Below are 22,953 nucleotides of genomic sequence, written 5' to 3' on the forward strand. Positions count from 1 at the left end.
TGTATTGTTTTTTTACTGTATTTGATATAAACTCAATGTACGTTAAACCAGTTATTTTTAGTGGTTGCTAGGTGGCCAAAGAATAGCATATTTAAGTATGCCTTTAGAAATCTGCAGCTGCCCTACTGGATTAAAAAAAAAATGAATTGCGAAGTATTGGGATTGGAAATGATTTTTTTTTGGGGGGGGGGGGGAAGCAGAACAAAAGAAAACATTACCAGAAATAATATTTTTTGCTGCCATCAAATATCAATATATCAGAAAGAAGAGAATTTCAAAGAAAATCTTGAAGTACCTCAAGAATAAAGTTAAGAAAGAATGTCTTTTTTGTAGGTGGGCTATAAGGTTGAGAAATTGCAAGAATGATTACCATATTTTTCAAAGTATAAGACACACCTTTTTCCCTCAAAAAAGAGGTTGAAAATCTGGGTGTATCTTATACACTGAATGCAGCATTTTTGGCCTCCCGAAACTCTGCCCCCCTTTGCAAAAATGGTCATGCATAACCTTTAGGAGGCTTCTAGAGTGCTCCTGGGGGCTGCGGAGAGCTAAAATGAGTGAAAAACAGGCCATTTTTTGCTCATTCCCCCTCCCCCCAGCTCACAGGAACACTCTGGAAGCCTCCTAAAGGCTATGCATGCCCATTTTTTGACAAAAAATGGGTCGTTTTTGAGAGGTTTGAAGAGAGCAAAAACTTTTATAATTTGCCTCTTCAAAATCTTGGTGCATCTTATACTCCGAAAAATACGGTAATGGCTGTGTGAACTGAGAAGCTTTGAATGTAAGGTTAGCCAGATAAGCCCCATGAACCATTCTTGGTGTCTTTTCAGCAAACAAACTTTCAAAATTGGATGATAGGAATGGATATGGAGTCTGGACAACCTTGGGCAACCTTAATTGCATCTCTTTAATAAAGGATTTATTTAAAGAGAAACTCTTTAATTTATAAGACCCACAGCATGCCTCTTATGCTGCTTCTGATGGGGTGGCGCCCTGGTGATGCAGTGGTTAAACTGCAGTATTGCAGTCCAGAGCCTGGAGTTCAATCCTGATGGAGGCTTAAGGTTGAATCAGCTTCCATCCTTCCAAGGTCAATAAAATGACAATCCAGATTGTTGGAAGCAATATACTTACATTGTAAACTGCCCAGAGTTGTGTAAAACACTACGGGATAATATATAAGCCTAAATGCTATTGTTAATGCTATGATAGGGACAATCAAGGAGAAGCAAACCAACAACTAGCCTAGCCCCAACCCATGAAGATCACCTGCACCTTGAATTAAATTGAACCCATAAACATTTTGATCATCAGTGCTGGTTGGAAAATGGAGTTCTAATAACAACTCCCAGTACTGTCATGGTGAGAGAAGGAGGGGGAGTGCATTCCACGCATACTGTCAACTGATGTCAGATCTCAGATTACTGCAGCAGGCTTGGGAGGGATGCATCTCATAGGGAAATGTGATTTATGACACAGACTGAGGGGAGGAAAGGAATAGGGGTAAAGTTCAGCTATAAATCAAACAAAGCTTTGACTTGACTGCAAAAAGATCTTGCCTATGATGCTCTTAATAAATAACTAGCTTTGTATTGAAATTTAACTTGATACTCATGAATCAATTAGGGCATTTTAGGAAACCTTACATCTAATATGTAGAAATCAAGGAACTCGAATAATTTCCTCATTTTCACCCAGATGCAGCATCCAGATGTTCTTCAAAGGCATCCCCGTGTAAATCATATACACTATGATCTGGGATTTGATTTGGTGCTTCAGGAAAGAGTTGGCCTGGTCCAAGACAGAGATTGTGCACTTCAATTTAGGGCCCAGAATGAGATACACAACTCATGATTGACTAGAATGTGAGATTTTCTTTGTCTGTCCTATTTTTTTCTAAACAAAATATTGTTACTTTTCAAAAAGAATTAGTGTTTTGGGAACATTAGTTCAGTTTTGAGATTAGTTAAAAGTCCCCATTTAGAGAAATTGGTAGAGCAATTTGGAATGAAGTCTGATTTAAATTCATGATATTCTGCGGAAGACATTTCCTTCGAGTTTCTGAGTATTTATTTATCACATTTATATAAGCTGTCCATCTCACTAAACGTGACTCTGGGCAACATACAACCAATATTTAAAATAATATCATGACAATCAAAACACTTTAAAAACAAGATAAATAAGATACTCTAAATAAAATATTCATATAAACAAAATACAACTATCGTACAGATTACCAAGGGGATCCCCCAAGGTTGCTGGAAGAACTATGTTACCCTTAACAGAATAAGTTGGACCTTGTAGATCATTCTAGTCCAATCCCTCGCCCATCTAATCCAGTCTCTTCCCCCCCCTCCCCACTCTGTTTTCAGAGCCTCCCAAAAGTCTAACAGGGATGAAGATATTTTTGGAGGAAGATTGATGTTATAGAGTGCAGAAGACACAGAGGTAAAGCTGTGTCATCTAGGTCCCATCAAACGAAACTCTTTAGCAGATGGAACCTGCGACATATTCCTCTTAATGACTCTAATGGAATGGGTACATGTGATTGGAAAGAGGCAGTCCCTTAAATAAACTGGACCCATTCCATGTAGAGCTTTAAAAATTAAAACCAGCACTAATGCAGATCATGGAACAGAGATGTAACATGTCCAGTTGTAGAGGCACAAATAACTATCAGTGCAGCTGTATCCTGCACCAGTTGAAGCTTTCAGGGGCAGCTGCGTATAGAGTACATTGTAGTAATACATCTTGGAGGTGACCAGAGTGTGAGTGACTCACAGGGTAGACCCTCATGGCCCAAGTAAGTGTAGACCCTCATCGTCCAATTAAGGGCACAACTGGTGCATTGTTCAAAGATACGTACCCTACCCATAATTGCTACCTGTTCATTGTGCAGCACTTGTGAATATAGAAAGACTTTCAGATTTCACAGTGTGTCTGTCTGGAGTATTGCCATGTCATTTAGAACCAAACATGGTGAAGTCACTGATCCAAAAGGCCCCCAAACCCAAAGCCATTCAGTTCTTCCAGAATTCAGTAGTTGTTCCCCTTTTAGACCTTTGTAATCTCCAGGCACCAGGACAAGTCATCAACAGCATCACTTATTTTCACCAAGGATAGAGATGTACAATTGAGTACCATCAGCATTACGATGATACCTCACCCCATGATGATGAATGATCTCATAGATGTTAAACAGATGTGTATGTAGATGTTAAATAGAAATGGAGAGGGTACTAACTCTGCAGAATCCCATACATTAAAAGCCACAGGTGGGGCCTCCTATTCCCAATCAACACTGCTGTCTGGTACGAGCCCTATAGGAAGGAAGAGAACCAGTCCAATATTGTGCTACCAACTTCCAACCCATGATGCTGATTCAGCAGGACACCATGGTCAATGATATCAATGGGATGAAGGAGAACAAGGGGTCAAGGAGAACATTGCACACCAGAACAATTAGATACAAGGATAGGTTTTTCCCCTACATGCAATCACTCTGCTAAACAACTAATTCCCACAACACTGTCAAACTATTTGCTAAGACTGTATTAATATTCTTCTTCTCATCCTTTCTATTACCTATCTCATCCTACTTATGGCTATAACCTTGTTGCTTATGTCTTTATGATTTATATTGTTTTATTTAGTTTCCTAGTATGATTTGATTGCTTATTTAGAATCTTATGACTATCACTAAATGTTGTATCTTATGATTCTTGATGAATGTATGTTTACGTACACTGAGAGCTTATGCACCGAAGACAAATGTGTTGTGTGTCCAATCACACTTAGCCAATAAAGAATTCTATTCTATTCTATTCTATTCTATTCTATTCTATTCTATTCTATTCTATTCTATTCTATTCTATTCTATTCTATTCTATTCTATTCTATTCTATCCTATCCTATCCTATCCTATCCTATCCTATCCTACCCTACCCTACCCTACCCTACCCTATCCTATCCTATCCTTCTGTTCTGTTCCAGTTCTGTTCCATTACATTCCATTTTTCTATTCTATTCTATTCTATTCTATTCTATTCTATTCTATTCTATTCTATTCTATTCTATTCCATTCCATTCCATTCACAAGGATAGATGGAAGGACATATGCACTGCCTCTCTTCTGCTCCCAGTGGAGATTATCCAAGGTTGTAACCAATGCTACTTCCATCCAGTGTCCAGGCCTGAAACCTGCATGGAAAAAGGTCCAAATAATTCACTTCATCTAAGGCCCATGGAAGCTGCTGAATAACCAATGCTATTTCTATCCCAGTTTTACAAAGGATTTTATATGGATAGGATCTCTTTGAGAAAAACCTCCACATAAAAGATCTCTTTGCTGTGGGAAGACCCCACAAATAACAATTTAAAATTTTTTTTGCAGACCTTAAAAACCTATCTGATGCCTAAAGCAGCAGGTCTAATTCACCGCACATCGATACGATTCAGCTAGGAAGCAAATTTGACATTAAGATAATAAAGATGGTTATTGAAGAAGAAAAGCAATTTGTCCAGCTATTAGTTTCCCTTGACTAATTAATCTTTGATTTGTCATAAAGAAGTCTTAAAAATGGAATTGGAGGCATCTCTTTAACCAGCACATTAGAACAAACATTTCACCACCAGTTCTAATATGAGAGGAGGCAAGGTCAAGTTGTACAGCAAATTAAATATTATCAATTTTTTTTCTTGAAGACTATGGTATAAACCATGGTTTGGAGAAATGACTCTAAAAATCCCAATAAGGTACTTTTCTGGGGGAGATGGAAATTATTTACTGATATTGCATCTCTTCTAACTAGTACATGCTGCTATGAAATGTGATGTAAACAACTTCCCGAGAGGGAAAAGTTAAGATTAGATTGAAGATAAAAGATATGCTTGAGAAATTATTAAAGGGTTGTGTGGGGTATATGTGTGCTAGATCTATGTCTTTTGAGGACACTAAAAAATCTTTTTTCATCTCCGAGAAAATGCAATATAATAATCTTTGGAGAAATACTGTAAGTAATACATTAAAAGTTGTTGGATTAAGTTTGACTCCTGCTTACTATGAGGCCATGTAGTTTTATCGACAGTAAAATGGAAATGAAATGTTCAGGGAATTTATTTCCTTAGGATTCGGTGATGATCAATATGAAACAGAACTATCAATTTGAACTTTCTCATGATCTACCAAATTCAGCTACCTGGACATATGTTAACTTGTTAGCAACTAACTCAGAGAACTAAAAATATGATATCCGTGAAATTTAGTTATGCATCATTAAAGCAATGTCTATATGCCTGCAATCCTACGCTGATGTTCTAAACGAGCCTTGATAAAAACCAATGTTCAAATCAGAGTTCCTTCATGATTACTTATTTCTATGCAGTAATTAAAACATGGACCTTGGAACCTATTTGTAGAGGCTATCAGGGTAGGAGAGAGATTCCTTACAAAAGAGTGATATCCAGAAACTCACTGTATTTGTGGTTATATGTGAAGATTGTCTTCACATCATTTCTCAGCCATTGGCTAAAATCAGGTGAGCAGGATTTTTTTAATCATTACTTTCTACGCTCACAGTTACCCAGTTGAAACCATGGTTCAGTGTGTCCGTCCATGTGTTGTGAAGTTAAAGAGTTTCATCATGTCTTCTGGCTGCTAGTTGATGTTCATGAATGGACTCTACTGGTCTTCTGTTGGTTTGTCCTACATACAGTAGTGGCTGTCACAATCCTTGCATTGTATGCTGTAGATGTCTATGTTTTCCCCCCTTTTCTGGGACTTTTGGTTACTTAGGCTGTTTTGGAAGGCTTTAGTTGATTTGTGGGCTACCTGGGCAAGGTAGGGTAGGGTAGAGTAGAGAACAGAACAGAAGAGTTGGAAAGGTCCTTGGAGATCTTCTAGTCCAACCCCCTGTTCAGGCAGGAAACCCTATGCCATTTCAGATAAATGGTTGTCCATTTGTGATTGTAATGGTTTGTTGGTAAGTTTCTGAGACTGTTTGATGTAAGGCACTGTTATAATTTTTACAGTGTAGGTTCTAACCCTATCATAATCTCAGATGACTTTTCCAATGGGGTTTCCCTAGAAATATCCCCTAGGAATAAGGAGGTGCCCTGCATCTATATACCAGACAAAAGAGACAATCAAAAAGTCCAAAAGGAAACAAACAGACCAAACACCTCCTTACCAATATGAGCATAGATTGATACCAAGATTAACACTAGACCAATAATCAAGTCAACAATAATCCAATGAAGGATCTACCAGTGCACACAAACAAGCTAATATTAAACAACAGCCTAACCAAGGAACAACCCAGAACACTCCCACCAACAATGGCAGGGCAAGCCATTAAAATATAAGAACAAACCCCACTCCCTTGTAGCACTGATGATGTTATCTAGTTTGGCAATGAAATGTCTACAAGAAAACCATCAAGCTCAGAGAGCACCAAAGACCCCCTGCAGTTCCATCCTGAGGTATCATTGTTGTTGTTTTTCTATCAGGAGTGTTATAGTGGCAGAGTGGCCTAGTGGTGAAGATGCTCACCTTCCATTCGGAAGGTTGAGAGTTCGATTCAAGGTAAGGGCACGGAGAGAAAATATTTGCTGCAGACTCTGTGTAGTCAGGAATGGCATCCAGGCTGTAAGTACTCAGCCCCCACTCCTTTGCCCTGACTGTACACTAAATTAAGGAATTGCAAGGTCATAAAAAAAGGGGGGGGGAAGTAGTGTTATGTGTTCATAGCATTTTATATGTGATGTTTTATGTTATAACATTATAACATTTTCTGGTTGGAAGAGACCTGGAAGCCATGCAAATTCCCTTACATCAGTGAACGGTGATATAAGTTAAAAGGGAGAACAATGAGTATCTTTAAATTTCTTTAAAAGTACGCAATGCACTGTGTATCTATTGCTTTTTTTGCTACACTTTATTCCATTACAGTTCATCGCATTTATTCTGAAGAAGCACACACCATTTCAGTACAGCTGGAAGCAGTGACTTTCGGAGACAATCCAACAAACCTAGTAAGATCCTGAAACGTGAGGAGGTTAGACAGACAATGTGTATATGTTGAGCTTCTCCTTGGGGCATGTTTAAATCTCCAACAGGATAAGTAATGATGTTGAAGAATCTGATCTCCGATCACACAACAATAGAAAACAGCATGGCTATCTCTAACTACACGGCTGTTAAAAAAAATAAAATCTTTGCTATTTTTCTTCTTCCTGCTCCTGTGGACTTTATAAAATGATGCCACTTGAGACCAAGGTGAGGGGGAAAATGGATTTGTTTCAATTGTGCAATGTCCTGAAATCATAACTCTGAAAGGCAAGGGATGTTTTTAGGGGGAAAATGCACAGCTACCTGAAATTGCTCTCAAATAAGAACTGGGGACAGATTTATTTGGGTCACCTTGTAATGCTCATAAAACTACTCATTTCCAGACCAATATGTAACCCCAAAATTCAATACTCTCCAAAACGTCTCTGAACTTTGCATGTAACATGTTGGGGTTCTCAAGGATATGAAATGGTTGTTACTGTTCTGACCTAAGAGCATGAAGCTCTTCCCAAGAGCATGAAGCTCTTTGTCCTGACAAAAACCTACTTTATTAATTTACTGTGAATTCTGCTCATTCACATCCAGCAAAGTCTTTCAAGGGAGGATTTATAGTCACAGACCTTATCTGGCTTGGAGAGCTGACAGGCCGATATCTGCAAAACTTGGCAAGGAGTCTCGGAGAGTCATGAACCAATTAAATGAACTAATTGTCTCCTGCAAACTCCACTCCCCTTTTGCTCCTCTTTTATTTCCTCTGGGAGGGGCCATTCATTGTCCACCTGTGGCCTTAATCCCAAGTTGACCCCTGTTCTTTAGCTATTCCCTTTGTCTGGCACAGTGGTGGGATGCAGGTGGGATGCCCCGGTACGGGCATACTGGAGCCTGCCCAGAGCACTGGATACCATTCTGGTACGATGCTCCGGAGGGGCCACCTGCCCGCCCGAACTCCTTACCAGTCTTTTAAGTCTTTGGTGCTTCCATGCACGCACACGGCACGTACAGCGCCTGCGCAATGCTCCGCTGAGCAGCTGAAGTGTCGCGGAGGCTCACAGAGGTGCTAAGATGGATACATGTGCTATGCGCATGTGCGCATGTGTGAGTGCGCTGCATGCATCCATGTGGACGCTGTTGGGCCCGTTCCAACCATACTGATTAGAACAGGATCCAGAACCCACCACTGGTCTGGCACCTCTGTGCATGCGCACACTGGGAACAGGCTCCAGCTGTTTGTCTGCCTCACAGATGTCTTAAGGCTGCTGATAACTGGCATACGGCCCTGGCCCCCTCTCTGCCTCCGACAAAGAGCCCTCATCAGAGCCTTCCCCAGGCTCCAGGACTGGCCCATCTTCCTCCCCAACCTCCTCACTCTCCGAATCTGCTGCCAGTTCCACTGGCCGCTGGTGAGTCACAACAGTTACTAGAGAAAAGTGTATACAAATAATCACATTTGCATGAAAATAACACAGAATACTAATGTAATGCATTGGGGGAAAATACACAATCACAAATATAACACATATAAAACAAAAGTGTGTCTCGGAAATTAGGAGCACCAGGATATGCAGACATTTTTTTCTTTCGCTGTTTTATGATTATTATTTTTTTATTTTCAAATGAATGCAGGCTTACGACTAGAAAAATGAAAAGCTGACAAAAATTGAGATTCAGCCCTATCTGAAAATGACTACTGTTATAAGCTTTGTGCTAATATTCCCCAGATCAGTTTTCTTCCTTGCTCCTGTTTATTGGCTGTTTCAATTCCTAGTGCGATCAATCAAAATACCTTGTGCAGCGCTTCCATTGTTGCTTCCTTAACGTTTATTTTATGGAAAGAAAACAGATGGAAGAAGCAGTGGGATGCGAAAAAATTAGAAATGGGAGGTAAGCCCTCTACAAGTCCATGTTCGAAGAAAGACAAATGTGCAATAAAACATCATCTGCTATTCCTGCATCTCTCTTTCGTAGCATAGATTTCCTTATCATTTTGCCATAGATTTTCTTATTATTCTGCACCATCAGGCAGAAACAAAGAACTTAAAGAGTTTGATGCCTTTCCTAAAGCTTAATTGGCACTTTAGTGCCTTCAAGCTATTATCCCGCTTTTGATTCCATCCATGGCAGGAGTACCTGAAATCAGGGGTACCTTTGTGAGGAGGACAGTCAGAAAAGTCAAGATGGTAGTTGTGATCTTATGACTATAGTTCTGTAGTTTTTGGAGTATAAGACGCACCTTTTCCCCTCAAAATAGAGGGTGAAAATCTGGGTGCCTCTTATATACTGAATACAGCATATTTGGCCTCCCAAAACCCCACCCCCTTTGCAAAAATGGCCATGCAGAGCCTTTAGGAGGCTTCTAGAGTGCTCCAGGGGGCTGGGGAGGGCAAAAATGAGCAAACAAATAGGCAATTTTTGCTCATTTCCCCCCCCCCCCAGCTCTCTAGAAGCCTCCTAAAGGCTCTGCACGGCCATTTTTTTGGACAAAAAATGGACCTGTTTTTCCTAAAAATGGGCCATTTTTGTGAGTGCAAAAACTTTCTTTAAAAATGTTCCTCTTCAAAATCTTGGTGCGTCTTACACTCCGGTGCATCTTATACTCTGAAAAATACTGGTAATGGTTTATATTTCTGGGTGTATCCTTTAGGAGATTTAGCCAGGAAGAACACAGGAACTCTTGACAAGTGGCAAAAGCATATTGAAATGTTATGCATTTCAACCCTAAATCTAGAGGTGTGGTGACTTAATGACGCCAGAAATGGTCTCTGTATCACTTCCAAACTGAACGTGTCGGAAGCCATTTTCTTGTTTCTCAGTTGCCACACAGTTTGGGAGGGGGAAAGCGTTCGGAATGCATTGGTACACACGACACTGAGGGCAGCCCTCCCGAGCTCCGTGCCTTTGCTGGCAGAGGGTTGCAGGAGGCTGTCGCAGCTGAAAATGGAGCTCAGGAGCCCGTTTTCACTGGCAGAGTGCTCAGGCCATCACAGGCACCATGACATGAGTGACTTTGAGTTGGCTACGCCCACTCCTGTCCCCCAAGGTCAAACACAACCCTGATGTGGCCCTCACTGAAATTGAGTTTGACACCCCTGGTCTAAGGGTTCCAAAAAGCTTCCTAACTCAATGTCTAATTCTAAAATCTCTTTTATTTGGAGAGCATTTACTGTAGATAGGAAGAAGATTTTCATCTTGGTTAATAATATGCTAAAGTACCTTTTGGCTGGTTTAGAATGCTGTATTATGACACTCAATGTACAAAGATACAAAGCTAACAGATACCATTTCACAACTTCCCACTGTCCACTAAAGTCAGTTGAACAAGAATTGTTACTGTCTCCTCTTTAAATTCTTGGTCAACAGATTAAATATAGTAAAATGGTTAAAGTATCAGAGGTATATAAATGAGGTATACACTGAGGACTCCATTTTATCATAGAAATCATTTGATAAATTAGAGCCAAGCATTCTTTTTCTGTTTTTCTTTTCTTTTCTGGAAAATAAAATCAGTTCATTAGAGAAAAGGTTTATAACATTTATAACATTGGGAATGAAGAAAAATAAAAACTTATTAAACGCAGCTTTACAAAACCACACCACAGGTTGCAAGTTATGACTTTCAATTCGAAAATCAGAAAGAAAGAAAAAAAAATGCACTCGGGAAAATCTGGAACTAACCTTATATAGCAAAGGCATGCGTCCAAGTTTCAAAAGAGCAATTTTGCTGGACACATTAGTAAACTGTTTAATCCTGAGCAAATCTCCTGGACTTCCATATTGTACGTCAAAAACTTCAGCCTAGAAAAACAGAAAGATGGATTATTGATTAGCATATTCTTTTTCTATATATTAGGAATGAATAAGCAGATGGTATCCATAGACAATTATGTCAGGGTTCCAAATAACACCCCTAACGAAAAAAGACTCCGAGGCTTGAAGTTCCTCAAAGTTCCATTTTATTAGAGATGTCATATTGGCACATCTGGGAAAACCCGAATCTGAAAGTTCCATTTTATTAGAGATGTCATATTGGCACATCTGGGAAAACCTGAATCTGAGAGTTTCGGGATTTCCCCACCCCAAAGAAAGTCAAAGATCCATTCCCTGCACCCAAAAGTCCATCATATGGTCCAATCAATTCACCATCCCAAATGGAGACAACCCCCAGTCAGAGGCTCTTCCCATTTATTAAGCATGTATGTAGTCATAAATACACAGGCTTCATTTAGCCTGAGAAACATGACCATATATCATACATAAGAGTAGCTCTTAAAGTCCATTAGAGATAGGTGATATTTTACCATACTCTGTAGGACAATATGGTAGGTGTTTCAGGACAATATGGTAGGTGCTTCACTAGTGGATAGAGACAATGTGTTGAGCTTTTACAGGAACAGCAATAAAATTGCACTTTGATTTATAGACCACTTCATAGTGCTTTACAGCGCTCTCTAAATGGTTTAGAGAGTCCGCATATTGCCTACAACAATCTGGGTTCTCATTTTACCAACCTTGAAAGGCTGGAAGGATGAGTCAACCTGAAGCCGGTGAGAATCGAATTGCTGGCAGTCGGCAGTCAGCAGAATTAGCCTGCAATGCAATATTCTAACAACTGCATCACCATGGTTCCATCTATGGCAAGAATGCCTGCTACCTCCTACCCCGAGAGGGGTTGTTGTTTTTTACGCACTTGCTATCGCACAGGATTTTAGTGCTTGATATATAACTGTGTTTCAAAGGCTAGATGAGGGTTGTGCAAATTATTTTAATATGATGTTTTAATAATATTTGCTTAATATGTTTCCTGTGAATAAGGGTATTTCTGTTAATTATGTTTGCATTCACACTACATTAATACACTGGCATGTATTAAGTTGACATGCATACCAACTTCCACATCACACTACCCCCTTTTTTAGGGTAAACAATCCAGGAAAGCAGAGAGAAGAGAGAGTAAACTGAAGAAATGAACAGGGTGATAAGAAAGGTCAAAGGAAATATGGCTAATTGCAGATGTTTCTTTTTAAAAGAGAATATTATTGTGCCTTCAAGTCAGTGAAGTTTTCTTGGCAAGATTTCAGAAATGGTTTGACATTGTCTGCTTCCTAGGGCTGAGAGAAAGTGACTAGGCCAAAATCACCAGTGACGTGCGGTGAGGTTTATGACTGGTGAGGCACTGACACAGTGCTGAGTTTCAAATATTTTTAGACTTGTGGACTTCAACTCCCAGAATTCCACAGCCAGGCATGCTCAGTTCCAATTTAAAGCGACAGCATTTGTTTTTCTCCTTTGCTCTTTCTTTCTTTTTCTTTTTCTTCTCCTTCCCCTCCTTCCTCCCTCTCTCCCTTCCTCCCCCTCTCTCAAACACACACACACACACACACACACACACACACACACACACACACAGAAGTTGGATTGGACTATCTCCCCTACCCCTTCCCTCTCTCACTCACTCTCAAACAAACCCCCCACACACAAAAGTTGGATTAGATATCTTTTCCAGTGGCTTGAAAGCAGCTCCTCTGCCATCCCCCCCCCCATTCCCCTGCTGCCTTTCCCAAACACCTCCACCATTGCAAATGCAGCCTGCTGTCTGGGTGGGAAATGCCTGGAACACAATAAAGCCCACCCACCACCTCCTGCTGGCAGGCTGGGGTGAGAGGAGAGGCAGAGAAGCTGGAGGGGAGCCGAGCCAAGCCTTCCAAAAGAAAGAGGCTGGGGGGAAGTGTGTGTACTACAGCATGGCTCTTTGCCTGGCTTCCTGCCTCCTCCTGTGGTCTCCTCAGTGCTCACTTGTTCTCTCCCTCCCCAAGTGTAGTTTGATTGCAGGTGGAGCCACATTGCCTTTTCAAACTTGTAATCAGTGAAACTGGGCTAGATTTTTATATAGTTTTATCCAGCTGTGTGTGTGTGAGAGAGAGAGAAATTAATGGGGGCCTGGGGAGGAAGTCACTACACTTGGGGAGGGAGAGCACCAGTGAGGTTAAGCAGAGTCATCCACGGTGAGGCAGCAACTAGCTCAGCTTTTTCCTTTTACTTTTTTTTTTCATAATGAGAGTGGTGAGGCTGTGCCTCACTTGCCTCACCTGACTGCACGTCACTGAAAATCACCTAGCTTGTTTTGTACTTAAGACAGATCTAAACTTGCCAATCTCCCAGTTTCTAGCCTGATGCCTTCATTACTATGCCAAATTGGCTCTCAAATGTAGTATATATTAACATTATTCCAACATCGGCATTATTATACAGTACTAAAATGTAGGGTAGTTAGGGGGCTCAATAGTAAAGATGCTGGGCTGGAAATTGGCAGCCCAGGTTTGAATCCTGAGTGTCACATAACGGGGTGAGCTCCCATCCTGCCAACCTAGCGGTTCGAAAGCATACAAATGTGAAAGTCTGTAGAGCTTCTCAGTCATCCAGGTTATGGTTGTCCCAAAGGTGCTTTTTCAGGAGGCAACTGGACGTTCTTGTTTTTTCTTTGAAGATGTTTCGCTTCTCATTGAAGAAGCTTATTCAGCTCTGACAGGATAGTGGGGAATGGAAGGATTTATATTCCTTGCAGACAGCTTGTCATTTGCATCCTTTTAGAGGGTCTTTGAAGCACTTGGAGGTATATCTTTGTCCCCAGGGTCACCTGAGCAGTGTCCCTGGTTCCTGTAGTCTGCAATTTTTTTCCTCTGGAAATTGAGTCCTACTCCCACACCATTCAAAGAGTGTTCATCCCAAATTATATAGCTAAAAGTCCAGTTGCTTCCTGAAAAAGGACCTTTGGGACATGCAAATGTGAATAGATAAATAGGTATTACTTTGGTGGGAAGCTAACAGCACTGGCCACTGGAAATGGGCAGCACTAGCTCCATAGCTTTAAAATAGCGATGAGCACAGCCCCCCTGTAGTCAGCAGAAAAATCCACAGGGACCCCCTTATACTAAAACCTTCTCCATACCTTTCTGTTCTCAAACAGCATCTTTGCTCGCACCATTTTATATATCACATTACTTTTCCACCCGAGTATTTCATCAGTGCAGTCCAACTGTGAATTTACTAGTCTTTTGCTTTCTCTCCATTGATTTACATGTCTTTCAAATATTTGTTTTGTGATTCCATCACTTTAAATAATCAAAGACATTCAATTTACTTTTCCATGCTGGATTGTTTGATATTTATTTATTTTCAGTCGCTTCTTGTTATATACACATGCTCCTTATGTACATCGTACCTACTGCTTACATGCTACATATGCATATCCCATGTCCCATATATATATAAGGGGATGCATTGGCTCAGTGGCTAAGATACTGAGCTTATTGAACAGAAAGGTCAGCAGTTCGGCAGTTCGAATCCCTAGTACTGCGTAACGGAGTGAGCTCCCATTACTTGTCCCAGCTTCTGCCAACCTAGCAGTTTGAAAGCATGTAAAAATGCAAGTAGAAAAATAGGAACTACCTTTGGTAACAGCGTTCCATGCCCCTTTGCGTTTAGTCACATGACCACATAGCGATATGGCCATGGAGATGTCTTTGGACAGCATTGGCTCTTCAGCTTTGAAACGGAGATGAGCACTGCCCCCCAGAGTCAGGAATGACTAGCACATACGTGCGAGGGGAACTTTTACCTTTCCATATACATTGTAAGTGCAGTTTTCTTTCCCTTCATTTATAACTTGCATTTTCTCTATTAACATAACTCCTCTTTAATACATTACTTTTCAGATCCATCGTCTTCATTACCCCACAGTAGCTACTTAATATTCTCTGCAAATCATTTGGGTTCTCAGGCAACAACACAGGATTATCTGTACACAAAAGTACATCTACATTCACATCCCCAAGCATCTTCTTTCTAACATTACCATATGCATTCTGTTCATTATGCTTGAGGGGACAAGGGAAGATTACTCGGGGTTCTGTTATACCTGGGGGAACTTCCTCCCGGCTCAGCTTCTGCTATGTGCATCTGAGAGATATGCTTGTGAAGACTATCTAGGTATTCTCTTGTGAAAATACATGGCAGATTGTCTGGTTCTCCCCATTTCAACCCTTTGGAAGACAAGCATAGCTAAAAAAAATTGTGGTTGTCATTTTGAAGATGGAGTTCTCACAGCCACGGAGCATGCAAACCCCGAGTAGAACCTTCAGCTGTTTAGGTAACTGAAGCAATCTCACACATTCCCATGTGCTCCCAAAAATAAACAAGTCACAAAGGGAAATGCAGTCAGGGCTTGAAAAAAACGTTCCCAATCACATCTTCAAGAATCATACTAGGATCTGATTTGCCCGGGAAAATTATCCCATCCCATAAAATATTCCCAGGCACTGTTACTGCCATAGGAACCATAGGGATGAAAGGGTTTTTTTTTAAATGATTTTCTGCTTTAAGAAATTATGGCACATTTCGTAACTGTATAGATTCACAATGCCTGGTAACATATGGAGACTTAATATGAAATTTCATGTGACTGTTAATGTAACTTGTCCAAGAATTCTTTTGTGAAAACAAGATCATTCCGATTGCATTATCTAATAGGCACATTTTCCTTAGTGGACTTTTACAGTGAAAAGTCTCTTCTAAGAAACAGTGAACCTTTGATTTAGGGGACTTCAATTTAGCAGACTTCAGTACAGTGGGCAAAGTCTGCCTGTGTATTGTATGTTTCTGTACATTCAGATCTAAAAAATCCCATCTGCCATTTTACATATGCTAAAATATATAAAAGACTTATGAAAATGCTCTAGCATATAACATACATATTCATGAAAGTCTATGAAATGGATATCTATCCATAACACAGACAGACAGACAGACAGAGGTATCTATCATCTATCTATCTATCTATCTATCTATCTATCTATCTATCTATCTATCTATCTATCTATCTATCTATCATCTATCTATCTATCTATCTATCTATCTATCTATCATCTATCATCATCATCATATCTATCTCATCTATCTATCTATCATCTATCTATCTATCTATCTATCTATCTATCTATCTATCTATCTATCTATCTATCTATCTATCTTACAACTCTGCTATTGTATCTATCTATCTATCTATCTATCTATCTATCTATCTATCTATCTATCTATCATCTATCTTACAACTCTGCTATTGTATCTATCTATCTATCTATCTATCTATCTATCTATCTATCTATCTATCTATCTATCTATCTATCTATCTATCTATCTATCTATCTATCTATCTATCTATCTATCTTCCAACTCTGCTATCTATCTATCTATCTATCTATCTATCTATCTATCTATCTATCTATCTATCTATCTATCTATCTATCTATCTACCTACCTACCTACCTACCTACCTACCTACCTACCTACCAACCAACCAACCAACCAACCAACCAACCAACCTACCTACCTACCTACCTACCTATCATCTATCTATGTTGCAGGAACTGGGTATGTCTAGTTTAATGAAAAGAAGGACAGTGAGACATGATAGCAGTGTTCCAATATCTCAGGGGCTGCCACAAGAAGAAGAGGGCACTGAGGGTAGAATAAGAAGCAAGGGGTGGAAACTAATAAATGAGACAAGCAACTTAGAATTAAGGAGAAATTTCCTGGCAGTTAAAACAATTAATCAGTGAAACAACTTGCCTCCAGAAGTTGTAAATGCTCTAACATCGGAAATTTTTAAAGAAGATGTGAGATAACCATTTGTCTAAAGTGGTGTAGGGTTTCCTGCCTAAGCAGGGGGTTGGATTAGAAGACCTCCAAGGTCCTTTCCAACTCTGTTATTCTATTCTATTCTATTCTATTCTATTCATATATGACACATTCACACATACATACAAACATGTTTATTAGAAATACACATAGAAAGATATCTAGCCATCCATAACATACCTGGCTTATCAAATATAAAAGAGAGAGAGAGATAGAGACAGAGACACAGAGAGAGAGACAGAGAGAGGGGGGGGGAGAATATTATTTTGTAAATAATTGCTTACAGGCAATTGACATTTATTGAATGTGACTTTTTAATGCAGTTGTCTTTGCAGAAAAGCAACTAATTAAAGACTGGGGGAAAGGGAAATGCTATTGAAACAAAAGAAGGCATTATTCCCATCTCTAGATGATACTCCGTGTTCTGTAAGTTCAAGGAAAGGAAATAACTCTCTTGGGAGTGAAATATTCATATATTCATATATTCCTGGAGAAAAAGGTAAACACTTTCAATGCCGAAAGTCATGGTTAAAAGCTACATGGGTTATGTAGTTTCTCTGGATTCTGGGATTTTTAGGTTCACTCTCATTTAATCGGCAAGGAGAATCCATATTATTTGAGCTGTGGTGGCGCAGTGGTTAGAACACAGTACTGCAGGTTACTTCTGCTGACTGCCGGTTGTCTGCAATTTGGGAGTTTGAATCTCACCAGGCTCAAGGTTGACTTAGCCTTCCATATTTCCGAGGTCAGTAAAATGCCCAAATTGTTTGGGATAATATGCTGACTCTGTAAACTTCTTAGAGAGGGCTCGTAGATAACTATGAAATGGTATATAAGTCTAAGTGCTATTTCTATTACTATTTCGGAGCCCAGACATCACCTGCCTGCGAAGGTGAATGAAGATGTGGCCCCTATTCATCAAAGATCTCATTTTGTTATGTCCAGTTTGCCTTACAGGTTTGGAATTCAAATCTGATGCCATCCATTTCAATCATCTCTGTTTTGAAAAATAACATTTAGGATCTCTATTATCAACGAGGTGTAAAGCAATCCAAATGTCAAATCCTGTTCATCGACATTCTGGAAAACCTCATGAGGTGGTAGCATCTATGTACTCTTGGCTAAACTTGAAAAAACTAAGCGTCAGGCCTGAAAGCCATCTTTTGCATTGGGCCTTCAGGCATGCCACATTCAATGATGTAGGAATATGGGAGGGGGGATTATATGGAGTATGGGAGATATATAGTCATAGTAACATTCATTTCTCAGGCACCTGAGGGTAGAACAAGAAGCAATGGGTGGAAACTAATCAAGGAGAGAAGCAACTTAGAACTAAGGAGAAACTTCCTGACAGTTAGAACAATTAATCAGTGGAACAGCTTGCCTCCAGAAGTTGTGAATGCCCCAACAGTGGAAGTCTTTAAGAAGATGTTGAATAGCCATCTGTCTGAAACGGTATAGGGTTTCCTGCCTAGGCAGGGGGTTGGACTAGAAGACCTCCAAGGTCCCTTCCAACTCTACTATTGTATTGTATTGAATCAAGGACATCTTGGTCTACAACTGGAGGGATGTGACTAGGAGGCATCTCCTATTGGGATGGTGCCTGATGGGGCCATGTGATGGACTTGTGGGTGCTGCCTGGGGGCTTGGACTTTCATTTGGGTGGGGAAAACCTGGAAGCTTTCAGATTTGGGTTTTCCCAGATGTGCCAATATGGCATCTCTAATAAAATGGAACATGCAACATGGATGTTCACAAAGCCACCAGGAAGTAGATTCAATCCAAGCACTGACTTTACTTTACACTCTGGAAAAGATATGTAGAAAAATCTATCCTGTTCATCATGTTTTAAGTATCCCTCTGGTTGTTTCAAGAAATACAGATAACCATGTTCTACTTTGTGTTTAGATCATTAACTTTTCCCTCAATAATCTGTTCTATAGGATAAGGCTGTCTGAGCTCAATAGCGTGATGGATAAATGAGGATGGAGACAGCCGTGCTCAAGGCTACCTTACGCCGTGAAATTTATTCAGGTGACTTTGGGACAGTCACTTTCTTTCAGACCAGCCAATGTCCCAGGTTAATTGTAGGTGTGAATGGAAGGCTTGGTGCTCTATGAACCTGAGGAGGGAAGATAGTCTATGACTCTAATAAGTTACATTTGCATGCAAAATGCAAATTTCAATCTTAATTTGTTTGTTTCACGCTGGACAAATTTAATTAGCAATAAACAAATCAGAACAGGAGGTAGTGATTAAAATTCAAATCATCATCACAATCTGGGATATTGTGTTAGACTATTAAGAATATTAGGGATGCGGTGGCTCAGTGGCTATGACACTGAGCATGTCGATCAGAAAGGTTGGCAGTTTGGCGGTTCGAGTCCCTAGCGCTGTATAATGGAGCGAGCTCCCGTTGCTTCTCCCAGCTTCTGCCAACCTAGAAGTTTGAAAGCACGTAAAAATGCAAAAAGAAAAATAGGAACCACCTTTGGTGGAAAGGTAACAGTGTTTCATGCGCCTTCGGCATTTAGTCATGCGGGCCACATAACCACATGGGGATGTCTTCAGACAGCGCTGGCTCTTCGGCTTTGAAATGGAGATGAGCACTAGAGTCGGGAACAATTAGCACATATATGTGAGGGGAACCTTTACTTTTACCTTATTAAGTATATTGCATAGTCTCCCTATTAAAGGCTGCTACCATCATTTAGCAACAGCATATGTAGGCATCTGGATGAGTGGTGCAGTGGCCTAGAGGTGGAGTTCTCGCCTCATGATCAGGAGGCTGTGAGTTCTATTCTAGGTAGCGGCAGATATTTCTGTCTCTGGGCACAATGAGTAATTATCTGCTGCGAACTCTGCATTGGCAACAGGAAGGGCATCCGGCCAGTAAACACTCAGCTTCATTCAGTTGCTCTGACACTACCCCAATGTATGGGATTACCAGATCATTAAAAGAAAAAAAAAATATGTAGGCATCTGGAAGATAACATTCTGATTATGGCATCAGTTTCCATTAGTTGAGTCATAAAGTTAATAAGTAAATTATGTACAGAAAACACTTTGCATAATTGACATCATGATACAGGTGAAGTCACTTAGCCCCTTTGTATCCCATGGACATTCCTGCAAATGGAGATACATTTATAAAATCCAATATCCACCCTGTGTTTCAGAAGCACAGAGTGTATAGTCCTATAGCAGTGATGGTGAACCTTTTTTGGCTCACGTGCCACAAGTGGGGGGAGCGCAGGGGGGTCGTGTGCGGGCGTGCCGCACCCATAATGCAATGCGCGACCCCCCCAGTGTGCATGCACACACAAAAGGCATGACCCCCCATTTTTACATGCTTTTTTCGCCCTCCCCAAGCTCCAGAGGCTTTATAGGAGCCTGAGGAGGGCGAAAAGAGCCTCCCCTGCCCCCCCCGGAGGCCCTTCCGGTTTGCTTGGAGGGTCATTTTAAGCGCTCCGAAGGCTTCAGGGACCATCTGGAGGCTTCCCTTAAAACGACCCTCAGAGCAAACCGGAAGTCATTTCCAGTTTGCTCGGAGGGTCGTTTTAAGCATTCAGAAGGCTTCAGGGAAGCCTCCGGACAGTCCCTGAAGCCTCCGGAGGGCCTCTGGGGGGGCAGGGGAGGCTCTTTTCGCCCTCCCCAGGCTCCTATAAAGCCTCTGGAGCCTGGGGAAGGTGAAGAATGGCTTTTAAAAATGGTGAACTCATGCACGCAGGCCAGCTGACAGGGCAGCGCCTCGCATGCCCTGACAAATGGCTCCGCGTGCCATAGGTTTGCCATCACTGTCCTATAGAGATGTTCTTCCTCATGCCTGTATACTGTATTAAAAATACAGCATGATTTCATTCTATCTGTGGGAACATACAAACCTAAGCTATATGTATGTATTCAGTAAGGGTGTATCAGTCTGTTATCTTTGATGCTTAGAGAAGAGTGTCTGATTAACACTTTCACTAAATGAAATGATTCACCTTCAATTTTCCATTCGAATAGTAAGACAAAAGAAGGGAAGAAGCACAACTACTTTTTCTGAAGGTCTCTTTGGAAGGGAAAACAGTGGCTACTTTTTCTTACCTTTTACCTTTAGGCATCTTCAGATCATGCTAATCAAAGCCCCTGAAGGGAGGACAAGAAGCAATGGATGGAAATTTCAAAGGTGCTTTTTCAAGAGGCAACTGGACTTTCTGTTTTTTTCCTCTGAAGACATTTTGCTTCTCATCCAAGAAGCTCCTTCAGTTCTGCCTGGATGGTGGGCATTGGAAGGATTTAGACTCCTTGCAGACTGCTGGCCATTTGCATTCTTCTAGAAAGTCATTCAGGCACCTGGAGATGTATCTGTGTCCTCAGGGTCACCTGAGTAGTGCAAATGGGTGTGGAGCCTTCTTGGAACTGTTGAAAGGACTGTGGTGTAGACTGGAGATGGATGGTGTTGTATTCCTTCCCCTCTGTTGAGAAAGGGCTATCCAATTTTAACATAGGTGCCCGCTTTGACTCTTCTTTCAAACCAGTGGTCCTCTCTGTTCAAAATGTGGACTTTGCTGTCTTCAAAAGAGAAGCCTTTGTCTTTTAAATGCAGATGGATTGCTGAATTTAGACCTGAGGGGATTGTTCTCCTCCATGCAGAGGAGTATAAATCCTTCCATTCCCTAACAACTAGTCAGAGCTGAAGAAGCTTCTTGGAGGAAACATCTTGAAAGAAAAAAACAAGAAAGTCCAGTTGCCTCTTGAAAAAGCACCTTTGGGACAATCATGACCTGGATATCTGAGAATCTCCACTGACAATGAATGGAAACTTATTAAGGAGAGAAACAACTAGAACTAAGGAGAAATTTCCTGGTAGTTGCATTAACAGAGGTATGCAATCAAGATCAAGTGAGATACTAATACCACTCTATAAAGCCCTAGTAAGACCACACCTAGAGTACTGCATTCAGTTTTCATCACCACACTATAAAAACAAATGATGAGACTCAAGAAAACGGGCAACAGAGAGCAACCAGGTTGATTAGGAGACTGGAGACTAAACGTATGAAGAACGGTTACAGGAACCGGGTATGGCTAGTCTAGTGAAGAGAAGGACCAAAGGAGACTTGATATCAGTCTTCCAATATTTGAGGGGCTGCCACAGAGAGGAAGGAGTCAAACTATTTTCCAAGGAACCTGAAGGCCAGATAAGGAATAATGGATGGAAACTGACCAAGGAGAATTTCAACCTAGAAATAAGGAGAAATTATCAACCCATGGAACAGAAGTTGCCCTTGGAAGTTGTGGGAGTTTCATCACTTGAGACTTTCAAGAAGAAATTGGACTGCCATTTGTCAGAAATAGTGTAGGGGGGTTGAGTGCTGCTTGAGCGGGGAGTTGGACTGGATGACCTATAAGGTCCCTTCCAACTCTGTTAATCTGTTAAAATTAATCAGCTTTCCTCCAGAAGTTATGGGTGCTCCAACACTGGAGGTTTTAAGAAGAGATTGGACATTTGTTTGAAATGGTATAGGATTTCCTGCTTGAGCAGGGGATTGAGCTAGAAGACCTCTGAGGTCTCTTCCAACTCTTGTTATTTTGTTGTTATTATTGTATAGAGACACTACCAATAGTTGGAAGCATAAACTCGTATAGCATGAAAATAACAAAACGTTGATCATGACATCCTGAAGTGAACCTGTAAGCAGTGTCCTTTGTGTTTTGACATTACAATGCACATTTTGTCATTTGTCTCTCTTCCCCACAGCATAATTATGATATGAGATGAATTTCTCCCCCCACCTATTCGCTATGACTCAAAGTGAAACGAGTGACAATGGAATTTCATTCCAGAACCATGGACGTGAACATCATCAATGTGACATGTAAGAATGGCAAATTGTATGCAATCAAGCTACAGTTTTCAAAAGGAAATCTTACTATTGGAATTAGCCTCCTCATCTTAAAGATATAAGTAGTTATGGCATCTTGTAGAAAGTTTGCACCATCACAGCAGTGATTGCATTAATTCAGATGGTAGAGATGCATAATTAGGTAAACTTAATAGGGCTTTGTCTCTAGCGGAAGCCTTAATTCTTTTTACATTTGCAGGTGGCTAAGTTTAATTATACAGTATGAAGACCAGATGGATCTTCATTTTTTGAGGCCTACATATATCCAGAGCAGGCACTGCTCAAAAGCAGGTGGGGATG

General features: G+C 40.7%; 1 protein-coding gene across 6 annotated transcripts in view; it reads right to left on the reverse strand.

Annotated features, from left to right (window-relative positions):
* The window catches only part of NAALADL2 (N-acetylated alpha-linked acidic dipeptidase like 2), a 706,416-nt gene that overhangs the window by 364,486 nt on the left and 318,977 nt on the right, over nt 1-22,953 (reverse strand). For all 6 annotated transcript variants that reach the window (XM_081953457.1, XM_081953458.1, XM_081953460.1 and 3 more), the window contains exon 4: nt 10,745-10,864. In XM_081953457.1, coding sequence (XP_081809583.1) covers nt 10,745-10,864 — 120 coding nt within the window. The remainder of the gene's footprint in view (nt 1-10,744; nt 10,865-22,953) is intronic.

This window comes from Natrix helvetica (genome assembly GCF_964273705.1).
Source record: "Natrix helvetica genome assembly, chromosome: 5".
NCBI lineage: Eukaryota > Metazoa > Chordata > Lepidosauria > Squamata > Natricidae > Natrix > Natrix helvetica.